This window comes from Zeus faber (genome assembly GCF_960531495.2).
Source record: "Zeus faber genome assembly, chromosome: 1".
NCBI classification, from domain to species: domain Eukaryota; kingdom Metazoa; phylum Chordata; class Actinopteri; order Zeiformes; family Zeidae; genus Zeus; species Zeus faber.
The window spans coordinates 44,976,105-44,997,845 of NC_137193.1; the positions used below are offsets into that span (position 1 = coordinate 44,976,105).

The following is a 21,741-nucleotide window of genomic DNA, read 5'->3' on the forward strand; positions in this document are numbered from 1 at the left end:
TGCACGTCAGTGTAATCATGCATTCGTTCCTTTCGTCCTTGAGCTTGTGTGTTAGCGTCATAAGTAGGTGAGGGAAGTGAAGAGTCAGTTGACCTTGTGGCCTGTAATTCCTTCCATGTAAACACTGGGTCTCTTGGTGTCTGTGTGTATGTGTGTGTGTGTGTGTGTACACGCATGTGTGATTGTTCCCTCATGCACCTTCACTCTATTGTTGCGTGTGTGCGCGCGAGGAGGTTTAAAATAAGACAATAAGACTGTATCGATGTTTAATGTGTCTTATAAAGTCTAATGGAAAGATCTAGTTGTTGCTGTTGTGATTATTTAAATAATTATACAAGAGAAAATATAAGAAAATGACTTTCCAGTGAGAAACTTGCTCCCTGAAAACAATTACCTACATTACCGTATGAGCGTTGAATATTCAGCTCCTTATTTGCTTCGCGTTGCTTCGCTGTATTAACACAGTAAACCGGAAGATTGTTTCCCCCCCATTTTTTTGAAAACATCGTAACAAAAACAAAGCCGCAATCTGCAGAGGCAAGCTGCCAGTTGAACCCAACCCAGTGATTGTCCTTTTAAGTGGCTCCAGAGGCCCTGCCTACTTATCACCAGCCAGCCAGCCTTACCTGCAATACTAGAGCACAATGTACTAACTAAGGTACCACTCTCTCTCTCCTTCTTCCCTCTATCTCCGCTTCTCTCTTCTCCTCCTCTCCTCACTCTTCATCACTCCCTCTCCTCCACAGTAATCAGCCGAGGCTTTTATGTAACTCTCTCTACCTGCGCTTATCTCTTTGCAGCACACACCAACAGGCACATCGGCTGCTTTGCTAATAACACACGAGCACAGCCCAAAGAGAGGGAAACGGGTAGAGAGAGAGAGAGAGAAAGAGAGCGAGACAGAGAAAGAGAGAGAGAGAGAGAGAGAGAGAAAGAGAGAGAGAGAGAGAGAGAGAAAGAGAGGATATGGAGGCGGAGAGGACAGAGTTACCCGGACTTAGAGAGAATGTGGAGGTGGGGGTGGTGGTGGAGAGAACGAGAATAAAAGGAAGGAGAGATGGAAAGGAGGAAGAGATAAAGGAGAATAGGAGGTAGGAATGGAGGATGGAAGGAGGTGAGGGTGAAGGGAAAAGATGATGAAAGGAAACGAGTGCTGTACTCTTTTTGTTCTCCTTTTCTCCCAAACCTGCTCCTCTTATTTCCCCAAACACTGACTGGAAGAGAGGGAGGAGAAGAGAGCGAGATGGAGAGAGAGAAGGGGGATGGACCTGAGCTGGCTGATGAAACAGGAGAGTGCACACACACACACACACACACACACACACACACACACACACACACACACACACACACACACACACACACACACACACACACACACACACACACACACACACACACACACAGACAGACACGTAGATACACAGACACACACACAGACGGACACACACAGACAGACACGGACACACACAGCCACACACAGACACACACAAACAGACAAACAGACTGTCTCAGACACACCCGGACACACACAGACACTGCTTTTTCCTAGGGTGCATTGTGCCAGCATTGTGCTGTTTTAATAGTTTTCTAATAGTTTTCACAAAGCCTCTCCCGCCTGCTTTCCAATCAGAGGCAGGAAAAAGCAACGTTCTTGTTTTAAGTTATGCTCATACGCCTGACTACAGATGGTGAATGAAAAGGCAACGAGAGGAGAAAGGAAGAGAGGAGGCTTTGAAGAGTGGCGGTGCCCCGTGTTTTAGCCTCTGTCAATGCCAAGCTTCAACCATCTGTCTCGTACCGCGGCTTTCCTTCTTTTTTCACCGCTGTGTATTGGTGTGTATCCGCATGTGTGTCCGCATGCGTCTCGGTGCGAACGTGGCTCCACTAACAATGTGCGCTCTAAAGATTTTCCAGAGACGAGAACAGAAGAGAGGGATGGAGTGAAGGAGTCAAGGCTCGCAGTTACAGGGAAGACGGGGGCTTCAGACGGCACCAACAGGACGAGGACGGGGGTTCAGTGGTGGTCGGAATTGGAACATCCATTATTCAAGTCAAGACCGGGGAGACGATCCAAACTGTAATGGAGGATATATCCTGTGGGGAAACACATGGTGCACACACATGGGACTTCTGAGAAATAGTCTTAAACTCTAGCCCTATTGGGTTTTCAGGTGTAGACGAAAAATCCCCAAAATAAATCCGGCCAAAAAGACGATCACACGACCCACGCCTCCAATTTGATGGATTTCGCTTCTCTATTCTCTTTCTCTCTCCGGCAGGTTTGAATTTGCTCTGATGGTTAAGTAATCATACAAAAATACTACTAATCATTTTACCCCTCCATTTATATTTAACAATGATATTATAGAGGTTATATGAGTTTGTTTTAGGATTGGCCCATTGTCTGAAAGGAAGACACCAAATCTGTCTGGGATGACACAGAACCAGAATTCAATAATCAATACCAACACCAGTGAAACTCCACAATACTCATTCTCCATTATGAAACGGCTACTACAGCTACTGTAGCATTAAAAAGGGCAGAGTAATACATACACTACTCACAAAAAGTTAGGGATATTTGGCTTTCAGGTGACATTTATGGAAAATGTAAAAAGTTCACGCTACAGTGATATTATATCATGAAAGTGTGGCATTTAAGTAGAAGCATCCAATGATGATTTCGTCATCTCAAACAATTTATTGAAACAAAAGCCAACAACAGTGGTGGGTTTACCACAACAAAAAATGTCACTGTCTCAATAACTTGTCATGTTCCCTTGAGCATCAATTACAGCTTGACAACGACGTCTCATGCTGTTCACAAGTCGACTTATTGTCTGCTGAGGGATGGAACCCCACTCTTCTTGAAGGGCGGCCCTCAGGTCATTGAGGTTCTGGGGTACAGAGTTACGAGCCTCTACACGGCGATGCAGCTGATCCCATAGGTTTTCTATGGGATTCAGATCTGGAGAAAGTGCAGGCCACTCCATTTGAGGTACCCCAGTCTCCAGCAGCCGTTCCCTCATGATGCGACCTTGATGAGCTGGAGCATTGTCGTCCATGAAGATGAAATGAGGCCTGTGTTGTTCATGCAGGGGCACAATGACTGGATTAATGATGTTATTCAGGTAGTTTGGGCTTGTCACTGTACCATTCACAAAGTGTAGGGCAGTTCTGTATTGACTAGACACACCTGCCCACACTGTAACACCACCACCACCAAAGCCGTCTGGTGACAACAGTGGCTGATGCATAGCGCTCTCCTTGACGTCTCCAACATTGTTGGCGGCCATCATTTCTGCTCAACGTGAATCAACTTTCATCAGAGAACAGCACTGAGGCCACTGGTCCCTCGTCCAGCGTAAATGCTCCCTGGCCCATGCAAGACGATGATACCTGAGCCTGGTGGTGTGGCCAGGTACCCTTGCAGGTTGTATAGCACGCAGACCACGCTGATGTCAACGGTTTCGAATGGTCTGATGTGACACTTGGGTGCCTCTCACCTCCCTTAAATGTGCCTGGAGTTTAGTAGCATTCATCATCCAGTTGCGCAGGGCACTGTCACAATGAAGCGGTCATCAGTGTGGGATGTGGCCAAAGGACGTCCACTTCTATGCCTTTCTGTGACTCTTCCAGTCTCTCTGTGTCTCTGTTGCAACCTGCTGATGACACTCTGTGACACTCTAAGCTCAGTGGCCACTTCCCTCTGAGAACATCCTGTTTGAAGCCTCACAATGGCGAGGTACTGTTGATCAATTGTTAGGTGTCGTCTTGGTCTCATGATGTCAAAATGTGAACAGCATGATGAAAAGGACTGTTTAAATACCAACTCTAATTGAACCAGGAAATGTATTGGTCGATTCATGGATCAAACACCTGTTGTGAATTTTGCGGTTCAGCTTGTTAGAGAACAGCAAGTTGTGCAAAAAGTACTGAAACATTGAACAGTTGGACATGTGCATTCAAAAGTTTAGAGAAGGCCAAATTAAGTTCACCTGTAAAGGTTATAGTGCATTTTAGGTTCATCCTGAAATTTCACCCGAAAGCTGAATATCCCTGACTTTTTGTGAGTAGTGTATATTCTTCCATGGCTGAATAACTTTGTTAAAGAAAAATGTTGTTGGTATTTAGTATAATCAAGCTTAATCTCTGACAAAGAACATTTTGATTGTAAATTATAATCCTATTTCTAAATGTAATGAAACATTCATGAACTGAAACCCACTGGCACCTTTAACTCTGAACAACATTGCAGCATTTCTCTTTCATTCGCACTGCCACTTTCAATGTGTTTCTCCTTCTGTTTGAAACTCCCCATTACATTGTTTGCAGGCTGCTTTCTGAGCGTCTATGATCATCTGCCTCCAAGGCAAAATACTTATGACCACATACAGACTGTTGCTGCTCTTCCTATATTACATTTGGCAGAGTTGTTGCTGCAGCAGCACTGGCTGCAGTCGTGTTGAATATATTAGGATTTTTCTGTGTTGTTTAGTGCTGTAGATCTCCTGGACATGACTGCTAGTGGTCCAGTCAGCCAGCAGTGGTAGTAATGGTACTGTAGAAAGACTAGCAGCCGTATTTTTCATAATTTTGACTTGGACTTTTTGTTAAATCGCAGTTCTTGTGACATCCTCAGCGAGTGTGTGCTAGAGGTCTTCACATGGGCTGCCCAAATTTTACTTAGGCTAATTGGGTTTGGGTCTGATCTTTGTTTCGTTATGTATAATACCCAAGTGGTTTCCGAAAGGAAGGTATGAAAAGGTCGCTGTGGAGCATTACTAGGCTTCAAACAAGACTGAGTTTTTTTTTTTCATTTAATGGTTAGATCCAATTGGATTGGATTTTAGGAAGAATTTCCTGGTTCCAATAGGCCTCGGGTCCTTATTTTTGGCCCCACAGGTGTGCATGTCTGTGTGTAGAGCACTTTCTGTCCATCGATTCTGTCCATATACATGTGTTCGATCCCCATCCACGGCTGCCTTTTGCAGTCAGGCTTCAGATACGTCCAATGAAAAGCCTGTCACACATGGGAGAAAGGCTTGAAAAGGCCACATCAGTGGATCTACTATATTTGTAATCATTGATCAGGTGAATATTGATCGCTGAGCAGAAATAGAAGCAGGCATTGATCTATGGCTCTGCCTCTTATATTATATCTGATTCACATCGACGGCAGCCTAAACCGGCTGTCAGCGCCGAGCATCACGACTGGGCTGCCTTCCCTGAAGGTTAGACCGACAGGCGGGGAAAGAGAAATGCAGATAGGCGCTATTTGCACAGATAAAGAGGCAAAATATGCTTACCCATTCAGAAAGAATCAATAGGGAGGGCGAGGGAGAAAGAAAGAATGAAAGGGGGCAGGAGGGAGAGCGGAAGAGAGGAAGAGATAGAGAGATATCCTTGTCAAGTCGATGCACCCGCTCTCTGACTCTCTGGGGCAATTTGCCAGCTTTAACGGATTTTATTTTGGCTGCCTTTGAGTGACGCTAACCGCGATGCCGGAAAGTTAAATCTTGTCTCGGTGAGCTGCAGAGTGACTGCAGAGTGCATCCGTCTGATGAGGGGGTCGTTTTCAGAGACGGACGCTGTGTTCCTATTTTAGTAGAACCAAGGGTGAGGATCATCCGACCATCTGCCCACCGACCCCGAAGAACATTTGTTATTTCAACGACATTTTCTGTGCTCTGATGATCTTGATGTGTCACACTATCTGTGTCTCCACACACCCGGAGCCTCTTCACTTCCTCTATTTCCAGAGACCCTTATGATCGCTCTCTCTCTTTCTTTCTCTTTCTTCCTTCCTTCCTCCTGTCCTCTTCTGTCTCTCTGTACTTAAAATTTTTGGCATTCACAGGAGAAATTTAATTTGCAGGCAGTTTTCTCTTTATGGCATGTGTGTGTGCGTGTCTACAGTATGTGTCTCTGTGTGGCTTTAAGCGGGATAGAAAAATGAAAAGAGAGGAGGATGAGTGGATGATGCCAGCCTACTGCTCTCAGGGTCCTCCTAAAATCCGCTGTGTTTCTTAATCACCAGCAACTCTAACATCTAATTAGTCATTAACACTTCTCCTGCTGATCCATAAGCCTCCAGGGAGACCTTGCAGGACCCTCTCCTGTGTGTGCGCGTGTGTGTGTGTGTGTGTGTGTGTATGAGTGCATAAGCACATTCAGGTGTGTGCTGCAGTTTCCAGATTCTTCAAGAAAAAAACAAAAACTTTCATAAGGTAAACCAAATAACTTGCATGCAGCATGGTGATTTCACCCAGAGTCAAAAACAACAGAGATATAAATAGTTTAACATCTAAATAATCCAAAATGTTAGCTATGGCCAAAAACACCATAATTAGTAGATGTGTTTTTACTTCATGAACTATTCAGGGTGAACTTGTTTTCAAAATGTTGAGATGTCTTACCTTCATGAGAAACAGTATATTTATTTTTATTTAGTAAATTTATGCTATATGATGAAGCTGTTGTGAGAAGCCCTGTGGTGAATATGAAGCCATTCCTGGCTTACTCCCAGGCTATTTCTCTATTTCTAAAAATCCTTCTGTATTGAACCCTGTGCCGTCTCCCAAGGCTTTTAATTATTATGCAGCACGGTGCTGGAACCAGCTACAGCGAAAGGGCAAACTTCACACTCTCTTTTCTCTCGCAGATTTTGTTATTTTATCAAGCTCACTTTAATACTCACAAATTTTCAACTTTTATCTTAAACTCCTCTGTCCTTCTGTCACAATTTAGATTTATTTGAATCGTCATTCTTCTTTCTGTCTTTCTGGCTATTTTCTGTTTCGACCACTCCTGAATCCCCTCTTTAACCCCCCCCCCAAGTTTCTCTCTCCCCAAAAGTTTGGAAAACAGGGAGGATTGAAGAAGAGCAAAATCATAGAAGCCTCCGCTGCTGCCGGAGCCCGGAGCAGACGAGCACTTAGCTTCGTGTGGACACACTCGTGAGAACGCAGCGTTTTTAAAACCCATGGTGTGCAAAGAAGGCAGGAGCGGCTCCGCCATGAATAATTAAGCGTCTTTTTAGAGCCGGCTCTGGTCGGATGAGCCCACCTCGTCATCCCGTGGCCATCAAGGCCTGTGTCGAGGGCTGGGTTATTTATGGCTTGCGGCCTGAAGCGCGGAGGTTTAAAATAAGAGACGAGGATGATGATGATGATGATGACGGTGTGAACAGTGTGTGTTTTCTGAGGCTTTTTTTTTTTCCCTTTCTGTTTGTTTGGTTTCTCGGCGAGGAAGTGATGCTGCTGCCGTGTGAAAGGAGGAGAAGGGAGCAAAGAAGAAGAAGAGGAAAGAAAGAGCCCCGTGGGAGCAGCGGCCGCCCAGTGGGGCGACAGGGCTCTCAGTTAGCAGATAAAGAGACAGATGTGGCCACCACGCTTCACGAGGATCTGCGGTGTTCACAGTAACCCGCATTTATCTTCTCTCTCTTTCTCTCGTTCTCTCCATCCCCTCCCTTTTTGTAATTTCCTTTCATTTCCTCCGCCTCCCCCTCCTTCTCCAGCCCTCTTTTCCCCTCACTTCCTGTGTTTTCATTTTCTCTCCTTCTTGCCCTCTCTGCTCCTTTGTTTTCCGTCTCCTTTGCCACCTGACTTCTCCTCCTTTATTCATCCGCTGTTTCTTTTCTTTTTCTCCATTCGCATTTTAGAACATCCTTCTTTCACCCCATGACACCCCATACACTGGTCCCCTCTCCTCCCCTCCTCCGTTTCGCTCTGTCCTGGTTTAGCTCCTTCCTCTTCTCACTTCACCTCTCTCCTCTGCCCCACTCCTCCCCTCTCCCTTTCTCTTCTCCTCCTACCTCTCTTCTCATCACCCCTCCTCCTCTCAACTTTCCTCTCCTTAATTTTTCTCCTGCCCCCCTTGGTTCCTTTCATCTCTGTTCGTCTTTTCTTCTCCTCCGTTTTCCTGCTCCACCTCATTCTTTCCCTTCCCCCCTCTCCCTTCCTCTTCTCCTCTTCCATCTCCCCTCCTCATCTTCTGTCCTCTCCCCCTTTTTCCTCCTGTACATCTCATCCTTTCCTCTCCTATGTTCCTTCTTTTTCTTCTCCTCTTTCCTCTCCTCTGTTTACCCTCTCACCCCCCATCTTTTGCACTCCATACCTCTCATCCTTTCCTCCCCTCTCCCTTCCTCTTGTTCTCTTACATCTCCTCTCCGCTCCTGTTTTCCTCTCCTCTTTTTCCTTCTGCCCCCTCTCATTCTTTGTATTGTTCCTCGTTTGCTCTCTTTTTCCTTCTGCCCCCTCTTATCCCTTCCTTTCCTCTCCTATGTTCCTCCCTCCCTCTCCTCTTCTCTTTTTTCCTTTTGCCCCCCTCTCATCCTTTCCTCCTCTCCCCCCTGCTCTCTTCCCATCCTCTCCTCCTCTCTGCACTGCCATCAGTGATTTATTCCAGCAAGTGTGTGTTGCAGTGCGCTGCCTCATCAGTACCCTCTGCACGCGGCACTAGAGCCGGTCGCAGCCTGTGGGCTCCCGCTTGGCGCCTGAAACTGATCCCGCTGACGGGGATCTGTCGCTGTGGTTCATTCATGTGCTTTGCATGTGATAGAATGTGTAATCGAGCACATGCTTTACACGCTAAGCTCATTCATCACGCAATCACTCTCGCCTATACAGACACGCGTACCCAAACACGCTTGCAAATGCGGCAACAAACATGTGTTCACAGGCAAATACGCAACAATGCAACCCCATGTACACGCACGCACGCACGCACGCACGGACGCACGCACGGACGCACACACACACACACACACACACACACACACACACACACACACACACACACACACACACACACACACACACACACACACCAGCAATTATCTAAACATGCATGAAAGCGCCCATTATGATACAAACAACCACACTCACTCACACAATACTCACATAATACTGTACGTGCACACATACAATTGAGCTGCACATTCGAAAGCACACCTACACTGGCATGAAAAGACACGGCACACAGAGACACAGCAGAATTATTCCGCTCACTGTGCTTTTCCACAATGTGTAAACAATCCATCAGTACATGTTTACAATTTTCAGGATGTCATAAAAACAGCGTGGAAGCTGACACGTGAGTGGTTGTGTTTTGGTTTGTTTTCACTACTGTGTGTCAGGATGATTGTACCTGTGTGTGTGTGTGTGTGTGTGTGTGTGTGTGTGTGTGTGTGTGTGTGTGTGTGTGTGTGTGTGTGTGTATGTGTGTGTGTGTGTGTGTGTGTGTGTGTGTGTGTGTGTGTGTGTATGTGTGTGTGTGTTTGTGTGTGTGTTTTGTGTGTGTAGGCAGCAGTGGAAGAAGAAGTAGTCAGGGCTTTTAATTGTAGAAATGTCAATGTGGTGCAACTGTACCTTTTTTTTTTTCAGATGAGTGCTTATGCTTATCCCAATTACAATTTACAGAAATATTGTATATTTGGTATGAAAGTAATTTACAAGGATATGGACCTAATGAATTATTGATGAGCAGTTTGATGGATCCAGTCCCTTTGTTTTTACAAAAATAACACAACAAATAAATAGCACCACTGTCTGGAGGTGCATGTCAGTGTATGTGTTTGTGTTTGTGTGTGTATGTGGGTGTGCATGTGTAAGGAGAGAGGAGGCGCTGCCCCATGGATACCTGTGACCTGGTCGACAAGGATGCGGGAGGTGATGATGCGTCCGTACTGGGAGAAGAGCTGCTCCAGCTCCTTCTGGGTCATGGTCTTGGGCAGGCCGCTCACGTACAGGTTGGCATCGCGGATGGAGGCGGAGCTTGGTCGTGCGTACGACACCTGGGGGGACGGCGTCAACAAAAGGGATGAAGTCAACAAAAAGGTTGGAGTCCACAAAACTGTAGGCTTGTGGGAATAGGTCAAAACCCCATTGAATAATACTCATTTATGAGTCACCCCACATAAGGATGAGTAAATGACAGTACCTACCAATCCAATGACCAAATGTAGCTTAAACTTGATGAAACATTCTGCAATAAGTTAAGACAAACTCATCCGTTGATAGCCATGTCAATACTATTGTTTGTATATTATCATAATTCACGGTGTTACAGAAACTATATTCATATTTATACCCAGTCAGTACTTCCATCCTTACTCCCGTTTAGCCCCTGTCATAGCCTTTTATTGTACTGTATCCCCAGCTGGTGTATAAATAAATTTATATTGTACTTTTGATATTGTTTTGTTTTAGGCTGTTAAGCATTCTTTTTTTACGCTACTCTTCTGTTTACACTACAATGCACCAACTATTACAGAGACAAATTCCTTGTCTACGAAAATGTCCAATAATTTCAATAAACAGATTGTGATTCAGATTTTGAGATGGAGTTTTTTATTAATCATCTCTCTTTTATCCAGTCAAGTATTGCAGGTAAGTATACATGTAAGTACTATATATTTGGTACTGAGCAGAACTAAATGAAGTAACTCGATTCTATGAAATCTTATTGTAACACATTCCTTTAGGTCAGATAGCAAGGTCCTGCTGCTGACGTACGTGGAAAATGTCACAGTGTCAAGTATCTATATGTTGTGGACCAGTCCAACGTATGCATGTGTGTGTGTGTGCCTATGTATCGGTATGTTTGTGTGAATGTGTGTTCTGCAGGGCAGGGTAGGGTTTGGCATCTAAAAAGACACAGAGGGACACAGGATATCATTTTAATGGGTCTTGTAAGCTTGGGGATTAGTGTCACCAGGAGAGTGTTTAGTTGGTTCAGACGTTGGGTAGATAACACCCAGGTCACCGACTGGGACGGCAGGGAGATGCTGAGCTCCGTGGTGGAATCCTCATGTGGTTAACACTCAAGGCGCCGCACAGGGAGCCAAGACATTAGGAGCTTTACACCGAGGATTTGTTCATTTATTTATTTTTTTTCAAATAATTTTATGCAGTGGTAACCTGATCAAAGAGATGTCCAAAATTGATTTGGATTTCATAATAATATTATAATATCAATAGTAATATAACAATAATATCATAATATTAACATCAATAAACAATAATAGTAATAATAATATATATAGCTGCAGGCAGCAATACACAGGCTCAGTTTAGTTGTGTAAAATAACTATTACAGTTCTCTGGATTCTGTGCAATGTAGAAGGAGTTACAATTTTTCGATTTTTACAACCACTCAGAGATGAACCGTTTTACATAACATTTATTGATGATGTTAGAAAGTGACTGTTTATTCAATGTAACGCCAATGTTCTTCAATTTTCGGTGAGCTTGTAAAGTTGTATCAATATTTCCTGATACAAATGTAGATCGGTGTGAATCAAACTTGGAAGACAACACATATGAAACGTCCTATTGTTTAGGAGACGAACTGGGAAACATTTTGCTTCATTGGTTTCATTTCCCAATAATGGTGCAGGTTGTTCCCTTCTGCTGCTTTTACACACAACATGTCATCAAAGTGCTGCCCTTCCTGTACAATATCAACTGGTTGGAAACATGTGTCCATAAACATTCCATGTTGTTGTTTATCAGTTAATGTTTCATCTGTATATTCATCTTATGAACTTCAATCTGCATTTTCAATATCATCATTGCACATAGATTCATTACAGCTGTTTGTGGTTTATGGATCTTCCTCAGTTTTGCAAAGAGGATTATTCCATTCTTGTTCAATTCTACATCCTTATACCACTTGTTATGTATTCTAAAATACGTCCATGCCAACTTTTGGCTATTTTTCAGAATCTGAAACAATAACAAAAACAAACGTTGTAACAATAACAATACATAACCATAATAATAAATACATATTATTTTATAAATATAAAATGTACATTTTAGTTTAAGTTTGTATTTTATTGTATGTTTCTGTTCACAATCTACAATTATAAAATTTAGTTTAATAGATTGTCTATATACTTGTCTATATTGTAATGCAGACAACATTTATGGAACTTTAACATTCATTTGGCATTAGAATTATTATGGAAGAACTTGTCAATACTAAACACTTTCTGTCTTTTAATTTAAATCTGCTAAGTTTAGCTATAGGAAACTGTTTATACATGACATTTCTTTAAAACAACAGTTTATTTTTACTTTAAACCAGGCTTTGTCATTGTTATAACTTACATTGTTGTATGTAATTGTGATTATATACACTGTGATTACATGCAGGGACGTTTGGAGCGGACCGAGGGACTCTTTCAGACCAGACGTCACTGAAAATCGCTGATTCATTCTTTTATTGCTCTCCTATTGCGGGAGCCACGCCAAGCTCGCGTTGGGAGGAATGTGTTCTCAAGTCTAAGTCGTTGTTTGAGGAAAACCTGCGCATCAGCCCCGGGGGGGCCTCATCCCCGCTGCCGACCAGACAGCGGAGAAAACACCAGCGTTCATACTGTACGATTGGCTGTTCATGTTGTAGGTAGAGGAAAATGGACTCTGTATCGAACTGTATTGAAAATAAATCTCAGAAATGTATCATCGTTATCGTGGAAGATATCATTGTGTAAATTATCGGGATTGTTTTATCGCCCAGCCCTTCCATGAAATACCAAAAACTTTGTGGTATTTCTGTGCGTAATTACCATTTCACGGCTTGAATTTTTCTGACGCCTTGCTGGATCTTGAACGCATCACTCAGTCCTACATTCCAGTGGATTGTACAAGTTTGTGTGGACTACTTTTTGTATTTTTCATTAAACCAGAAAAATAATTGGGACCACGGAGATAAAATATCAATCCAACAGATCTACTGACATCTATCAGGTAAGAAGCTATATAAATACACACGTAAATCGATATTTGGTAAAGTCGAACAAATTCAGAATGACTTGGTCCACGCCGCACCCTGGACACCAACTGAACATTCTCAATCCAAATCTGTACATTTATAGTAAATAATATGATAACGTGATAAAGCAGCGTACTGTAAATCTTATCTTGTTCCTCCTCCGTTTACAAACAGTGACGTGTCAGTTAAGCACGACCAGCTGAATATTTTGGGGTCAAAGTTGTTCAGTTTTTCACAAATTTCTGCACTGTATGTCGATCGATTTGGATGAAATTTAAAACACTTAAACCAATGTTATAGGTTCTGTGGGCCCTAATGATAATAATAAAAAAAATTATAATAATATTTTTGCAATTTTGAGCAACTGGTAGAATTGGGTTCAAGTTCGATAATGTGAGTTTTGAAGTAAAACCTAATGGAAATGGATTACACAGGTAATATGCTACCCCTTAGCTGCCCTCTATCTAAAGGGCCTCACCTTTAATAAAGAACATTTAAATTAAGACGTTAAAGGCAGACAAAGCCTTTAAGCCTTTCTCCGCTCGCTAACCCTGAACGCCGGATTTCTGTTAACAAAAATAACACACTTTTCATTGCGGAAAACCTGTCCTTGTCCAGAATATTGAAAAGATTAGGATTTGGAGCAACTCCTGTGCCACTGTAGCCTTTAAGAATGTCTATAAAACATACTACATTATTTTTTCCTGAATATTTCGTTTGATTAAATGTACCGTTTGTTAAAAGCCGTTGAAGTCAGAATCTCTTTTGCAAGGCTGGACATGTTCACATACATACATACAGCACGGTATTACATACAGCTCAAATGTAACGTAAAATAATCAAACGTGTCTAAGAATATACATTTGCACACACCTTTGCTCTGTCACTCACAAGTCTTCTCCCTGATGTATGAAAGGGATAACGTGCTGGTCATTATTGCAAAATAACCCCCCCAGAGGGTAATTTGAAAGGATTTTATAACTACTATGCCTAGTTTTATGCTTCATTTGCGAAAAATAGCCCACAGCAATGTATCACTGCAAAAAAAACAACCTGCATAAGACTAATCTACTCACTGTCATTAACGTACATAAGTGTAATGTAAGGTATCCCATCTTAATTTCTGTCGTCACAAGATGTCGCCACGAGCTAGCGTTAGCATTAGCATGTAGACGGACTGAAACTAGGAATGTAAAGCCAGGTGGAGAAGTGTTTGTGTCATTATTCACTTATTATTCATTATTCGTCGTTGTTCAGAAATAACTGACAGCTGATTGCCGCCGTTGACCAATCAGAATGGAGTGTTCCACAGAGCCGCAGTGTGATATCGGTGAATACACTCTGCCTTGTCTGTGGCGCTCAAGAGCGTCCTGCTGCAGCTCCCGAACTGGCGAACTTTCCTCTTGTCAGTCGCCACAACATTGTCTCCGGCGTCTACATGCAAAGACCTGATTCTGCTCCCCTGAAGTTACGTAAATCCCATTACCGGCGCTGCTGACGGGAGCAGCTTTCCCTGGTGCTGCTTTCATTACCTCTGACATGTGGAGACATAAGCCATCCAACACGCTAAAACTCAGACAAATATGGCAGCCGCACACGCACACACACACACACACACACACACACACACACACACACACACACACGCACACACACACACACACACACACACACACACACACACACACACACACATACACATACACACACACACACACACACACCCCTGAGCAACAGCATGGAAATCCTGCTAAACTCTGACGGCAGGGAAATTGGGATCGCCAGCAACCGGCGTCCCCTTTTTTCCTTGTTTCTTCCCCTCCCTTCTTCCCTCTTTGGATCCTTCTCCGCTTCTTCCCCCTCTCTCTCTTTTGGCTTCACCGGCCAATGTCGCTCTACTGTCTCATTTTTTTTTCCTGCTCCAAATCTTTCCCTTCCCCCCTCCACTCAACCGTTCCCTCTCCCTTTTCATTTTCTTCTACTTCCTCTTCTTCCTTTCCTCTGCTAAAATTCTGCCCGTCAGTCAATTTTTTGTATTTTTTTTTTCACTTCCACTGCTCCTCCGTGTGCACCTCTCCTCTCCCTTTTCACGCCTTCTAAGCCAACTGCAGATGTCTAATCCATCAACACCTCCTCAAGCTGTGAGCACTATTGTGTGTTAGAGTGTGTGTGTGAAAGCGAATGATGATGTGCATGTGTGAAAGCCACGTGTGTGTGTGTGTGTGTGTGTGTGTGTGTGTGTGTGTGTGTGTACAGTACTTGTCGTAAAGTTTTAACACGTGAGTGTGTGTGTAGCTTTAAAAACTCGTTGGCAGGAACACACTGCACACACTTCATACATGTGTATGTGTGATTTGACATGGGTACACACTCACACTGTACTCGTGTGTGAGGGGCAGATATGTTTGTGTGTGTGTGTGTGTGTGTGTGTGTGTGTGTGTGTGTGTGTGTGTGTGTGTGTGTGTGTGTGTGTGCGTGTGTAAGTGCGTGCTCTCCTCTCACCTCCGGCGTACTGCTTCTCCTCACAGCTTGGGGGTGGAGGAAGAATCACAGCCGTCTCTGAGAGACTTGCGAGGTGTCATGGAGGAGGAAACCGACTCATACTCGCGACTTAGACACTCCAGACGAAAAAAAAACAAACAAAAAAACCCCAACAACCCTCCCCAAAAATCCCCCCAAAAAACGCCTGACAACATGTGAAATGAAATTCGGCGTAGGTTCTGTCTCCGTCTCCTGCTCCGTTTCAGTTCTTCCCGACAACAGAGGTGGGGCGAGATGTCATATAAAGGTGTTGCCATTGGTGAAAAGTGTAATATCAGAATTATTACCCGCTAAGGGGGTTTTAATTTACCTTGTGTTACCTTGAGGGCCTGTTAAGTCAAGGAGGAGGGAGGGATGGAGGGAGGGAGATTAACGTGGAGGGAAGGAAGGGTGGTGGTGGAGGTGGAGGTGGGGCGGGGGAGCAGACAGAGGCTGAGGTGCGAGTGAGAGAGCGATAGTGACAGACAAAGAGACGTGGACTTGTCTCGTGTTGTTACCACGCCTGTCCCTTACCGCCGGGGACTGGAGGCAACCCCTTTCTGTCATGCCGGGGTGAGGACGGAGGGATGGAAATCTGTGAACTCTGTGAGTTCCGGCCTTAATAAAGTCCACACGCAGTGCGACACACCACCTTAAACTTTATCCCTTTAGCGTGCACCACGCTACCGTGCCTCCACCACCCCCGAGTGAATGAAGAAATTGAAAAAAAAAATTTCAAATGAAAAGCGGCCGCTACACCTGACCTCCTCTCTTTAAGAGAACTATCGGGTGGAATTGTATTAAATTGTTATTGTGGGTTCTAGCAGTTAGGGTTAGAATGAACGTCTTTAATGGAACATCTTTTTCAAGAGATCCAATTAAAAGTAGCAGAACTAATCAGACCTTTTCAGCAAAAGGGCAAATACCCTGACACAAAGTTGTTCAAGTAAAACGTGAAAGTACCACAATGACATTTTTCATTCCATAAAAGTATATAAGTCCTTCAAGTATTAAAAGTAAAAGTACTTGTCATTGCCAGAGTCTAGGCGATATGATTGGTTCAGCAGATGAGTTCCTTTCGGGTTGGCTCGGCATTTTGGGAAGTTTTTTTTTGCTAAAGTGCCATGAAAAGGACGTCCTCAGCTGCTGTGTTTGATCCAGATTCACACACTGAACTCTGCTCTCCCTGAACTGAGCGCCCAGGTGTTTTTACAAGTACATACTGCAAAGGGTAGACAAACAGAGGGAGAGAGAGAGGGAGAGAGAGAGAGAAAGAGAGAGAGAGAGGCGAAAGCTTCACCCCCTCTCCCTCTCTCTCAGAAGCCAGAACAAAGCCTGGGTTCCGGGTCACACGCTGTTGACACACTATGCTGTTTCCGTCGTGCCGCTGTCTAGGGACGGGCGGGATCGTCCGCGGGGAAACCAACCCCCCATTCATAAATTTGGGGCTAATCCCATCCTATTCGATTAGATTAGATTAGATCAGATCAGTGCAGATGACAGTGAAATGAAATCCAGGGATTACCACGTCAACAACAGATTACTGCCCCGCGGAAAAGCTACCAGAGTGACAGAGAGGTCATAGGAGAGGGGAGAGAGAGAGGGGGGGGGGGAAGGTGAAGAAAAAAGAGGAAGCAAAAGGGGGAATAGGAAGGGAATGACCAATATGTACTGTATATATATGTATTATTTTTATTTATTGTATTATTATTTATCAAATGTATTATTAATTATAATATTATTATTATTATTTTATGTATTATTCATTTGATTATTTTCGATTTTCGATTATTATTATTTATTATTGTATCATTGCATTGTATTGTATTGTATTATTAGTGTATATATATTTTTTCATCCCTACTTTGTTCTTTTGCACGGCCTTTTGACTTTGCCCTTTATCATTTCATCAGTTCACTCTCACATGGCGTGTGTGTTACCTTGATTGTTTTGGTCTGAAGTCTGAGTCCATTTAACGTGTTGATGGCCTTCTCTGCATCCTTCGGGTCGATGTAGTTGACAAAGCCGTAGCCCAGACTCTGTCCTGCAACACCAACAACAGAGAAAACAAACAGCATGATTCACATTTACATCAGGAAAAGAAACATTTAGCCGCTACTTCCTTCGTTCCCTCCTCATTCTCTGTTCTTGGATAGAGAACTGAAGTGCGATGTTGAATTAGGAAACGGCAATGAAACTCACACTGTGCCCAAACCCCAGAAGACAACACTACAACACCATGTACAAATAGCTTGTTTGTCTTTGCAGCTTCTGCAAAAGCAAAAACCAAGAATTGAGGTGGGAAAAAAAAACAGGGAAATCATCCGACCCCCGGTTTCCCTCTAAGCTCAGAAATTGTCTCAAATCCCGGATTCCCTTTGAGTGCGGCGCGTCTGATGTCTCCTCGACAGTTCCAGCCTTTCAACAGGCACAGGACTCTAAGCGGACGCCTCCAGCCATTAGGGCTCTTCAGTGGGATAGTTTCACAACAAACATCCCCCTTTCACTTTTTCCCGACCCAAACCGCACACAGAGAGAGAGAGAGCGAGAGAGAGAGAGAGAATCCCGGAAAGTCCGAGAGGAGCGGCACGCGCTGTCTCAGGCTAATGGGAACAGACAGCGGTTAGTCAGAGACAAAGTGAATCACAAAATATGGAGCATGGCTGTTTCACCAAATAAATACATCTGGGCTATGGATATCACAGCGCAGAGCGGCTCAGGGCCAGGAGGGACTTGTAGTCCTAACATCAAACAGCCCAAGATTCTCTGTCTCGCTCCTCCTCTCCTCCGTCCCCCCATCTCCCCCTCTCTCCCTCCTCTGGATTAACTGTGGATTATCAGACACTCTCTATTGTTAATTAAAAACCTGCCATCCTGGAGAGACTTCTGCTATTTATAACTAACCCTCCTCCTCCCCCTCCACTTCTCCTTCCTTCTCTTCTATCTCTGACTCTCGGCTGACACTGGAAGGAGCTTTGGGTTTGGTTTGAACTAAATATAACCCACATTCTTAGGATTTATTTTGCTGTCTTGTCGGACAATGTACTGTACTCTCAAAGGGGAGAGGAGGGGACATAATGCAGAGGGACAAGTAACGGCATTAAAGGTCAGGAATCAATTTAAAAACCTTTGTTTGTTTTCTCAAATACGTTGCCGGCGAATCAGGGTATTCCCAACCTGGGGTTCTTGACCCTCAAAGAGGGTCACAGGGGCGGTCAAAAGGCCTTGGATGATTTGAGGAAATATAAATCAATTTTTTTTTGTTCAAATATAAATTGTAACGGAACCCGACGACTACATGTCATAATGTATTGTATTCCCTAAAAACAGTGCTTTGCTCTCTTCTCATCTTAGAAAATAGAACCGACTCAGACAAAAACGACAGCTGATAAATACTGTACATAAAAAAATGTATTGTGTCTTTTGAATCAGGTTTGATGAAGGGGTCTCTGCCTTCCAGCACAATGCAGAGTACCTGGTATTTTTTTTTATTAGGTTTTCACCAAATGTCCATTCTGGGGAAAAGTCACCTCTCCTGGCTGGGGGGTATTTGATGATTGGGGGGTGGGAGGTGGGGGGAGATTGGTCTCTTACTTGTAGTATCCTACTCCTGCACCACACACACCCTCCATACCGCTCTCACGCTCCACTTTTCCATCACCTTCTTTGCCCCACTCCACCCACTCCAGCAGGCGGTGTGTGGAGTTGGACAAGTGAGGCTAGCAGCAGGTTAGCCCAAATGAAGGGTGCTAGAGGGGGGCACTCGTGCAGGGCCGTCCAAATGGGATGGCTGGGGATCGGCGCTCGCAGGGAGCCCGCCAGCCGACCGGGTGTAAAGGACCTGTCGAACGGAGATTCTAAAGTGGAATGTAGCTCTAAATAATCTCTTGAACTTGAACTTGTTTGTGTTAAACCGTAACATGACCGTGCAATAAGGTAACAGGGCATAAAATGATGATAAATTCTTTACCATCCTCGGTAAAAGTTTACATAAAACTGAATTTTATCTGACGCAACAAAGATAGGCATTCACATGTTCCAGTTTTTTACATGATGCGTAAATAGAAACGATTCTTAATTTGGTAAAATCAAATTGGATTCATTCGCAAACAGTCTTGTTGACGAATTCACCTCTAAATTATAACACTATACTCTTCAGCACAACATGATGATGGATGTGAAACTAAACAGCTGTGTCTGGTTAATGATGTGTTCATGCCAGTGCCTCCTGAGTGTGTGTGTGTGTGTGTGTGTGTGTGTGTGTGTGTGTGTGTGTGTGTGTGTGTGTGTGCACATGTGTATAGGGCTCTTATAGTGCTGTAGTTCTGCACAGTCTCCGATCGCACCCTAACACCCACTTTGGCAAAGCATTGAGCCCTCAGGGTGGAGGGGGCTGCGGTGCTCTGGCTGTCAGTATTCCCCAGGGGAGTGTGTGTGTGTGTGTGTGTGTGTGTGTGTGTGTGTGTGTGTGTGTGTGTGTGTGCGTGCGTGTCTGGGTGGAGGGGGGGACATCCGCCTGCAGCGCCAGGAAGCTCCAGCAGGAGATTCCACCCACCAATCCCAGCAGGAATCCACCGGCAGACTGCCTGGTTGCCCGCATCCTGGAGGGAAGACACAACGCCAACGCACCACACACATATGCAGACACACACACATATGCAGACACACACACATATGCAGACACACACACACACACACACACACACACACACACACACACACACACACACACACACACACACACACTCACTCGCTCACTCACATGCACCAGCGTATTTGTTTAAATAAAAATCCTGTCTACATTAAACATATCAAACATAATTTTTACTTAATTTTATATATATAATTTTTTTTTTTACATTTATTACATAGAATTTACATTTTATTAAATGTAGATCTCTTCTCCACTCAAACAATCGCACAATCAAAATTTGCTCATTTAAATGGTAATCTGAGGTGTGAACACACGGCATCAAACTTTCCGCCTTACAGCCAACCATAATGTGTGACGTCATCTGTACACGCAGGACACCGAGCCGATCTAACAGGCCGAGCACACCTGATACCTAGAACTGCACCAAATCAGCAGCATATGTCCAATTTCTCGGGCAACTCTGCGACGCAGGGAATTATGAGTTGCTTCGGAGGTGGGGGATAATTTGAATGCGCCTCCACTTCTTTTAATAAACCTTTGTTGCACAATCTGGAATAGCGAGCTAGAGGGTGGTGGGCCTTTTTTCTCGCTGGTAAAACACTGCTATTTCTAGAGGGTACCACACCGGTGTGTTAGCGAGGCAAGATGACTAAGCCTTTATTTGTTTCCTGAGAAGCAGCAGGTTGCCCAATGTGCGAGATGAGAAAATGAGTGTACTTTCACTGGGAGTCCTGCCTGCTGGCTGCAATGTGGAATGGTGTCCTGTTTAACACACACACACACACACACACACACACACACACACACACACACACACACACACACACACACACACACACACACACACACACACACACACACACACACACACACACACACACACACACACCACATTTCGATGCACAGTTACATAAACATGTAATATTTGTACAGTATGCACTTCTATTGCCGACCTTCACAGCAGACAGACCCCTCCAGTCAGAAGACCGCACTGGTTCAAGTTGAAATACTGCATTAATGTTAACAGTAGTGTGCCCTTGGGAAAGAGGCTCGGGTCGCATATTGCCTGTCATTATTTTGTTCCATTCTTGTTGAATATGACTAAGAGCCCTGTATTGTAGACATGAAAGCATCTTTCAATTCTTCCCCATCATCAAGCGATGCACAATACACTATAGACGCCTTTGATCTGGAGCGGCAGCTACGAAATGGGACACAAAGCAGTCAGAACCATCAACATCACTGTGTGTGCTGGGCTAGTGTCAGCTCTTCCCGAAAGTACTTTGCCTAAGAAGGCTTTTGAATGTAACACAAGTGAAATTCTTCTTCTCAATAAATTCACAAATTTGTACTTTGAACTCCCTGAGAGGGATATAACATGTGCATTTGGATGATGGAGAGAACTGTACGGTGATAAACCTACAGAGGGTTAAACTAGTAGTTATATCATAATAGTTGAACTTTTACAGATTTTGTTCTTTAATTCAGTGATTCTCAAAGTTTTTCATATCATATCAATTTGACACAAATTAGGCCACAGATGCCATTTGACAAGATTTTTTCTCTGGGACCCAATCTGAGATTACTATTGTTCGATATAATTAGGTGTCTATACTACTTTACTATATTTTACTTTACTCTTTACTATACTTGTAAAGATATAACAGTGAAACTATGATCAAAACAGTCTTTACTGTTTTCTTCCACACTCTCTAATGGTGTCAACTGCATTGAAATAATGGATAAGTTTAACTATTAATCATTTGTCTGGGGACCCCACACCC

The 21,741-nt window shown here is 43.8% G+C and overlaps 1 protein-coding gene across 8 annotated transcripts in view; it reads right to left on the reverse strand.

The window, feature by feature from the left end:
• Positions 1 to 21,741, reverse strand: part of elavl4 (ELAV like neuron-specific RNA binding protein 4) — a gene marked incomplete at both ends in the record, with an annotated part of 86,202 nt that overhangs the window by 13,252 nt on the left and 51,209 nt on the right. For all 8 annotated transcript variants that reach the window (XM_080000242.1, XM_080000241.1, XM_080000240.1 and 5 more), the window contains 2 exons: positions 9,646 to 9,799; positions 17,244 to 17,347. In XM_080000242.1, coding sequence (XP_079856368.1) covers positions 9,646 to 9,799; positions 17,244 to 17,347 — 258 coding nt within the window. The remainder of the gene's footprint in view (positions 1 to 9,645; positions 9,800 to 17,243; positions 17,348 to 21,741) is intronic.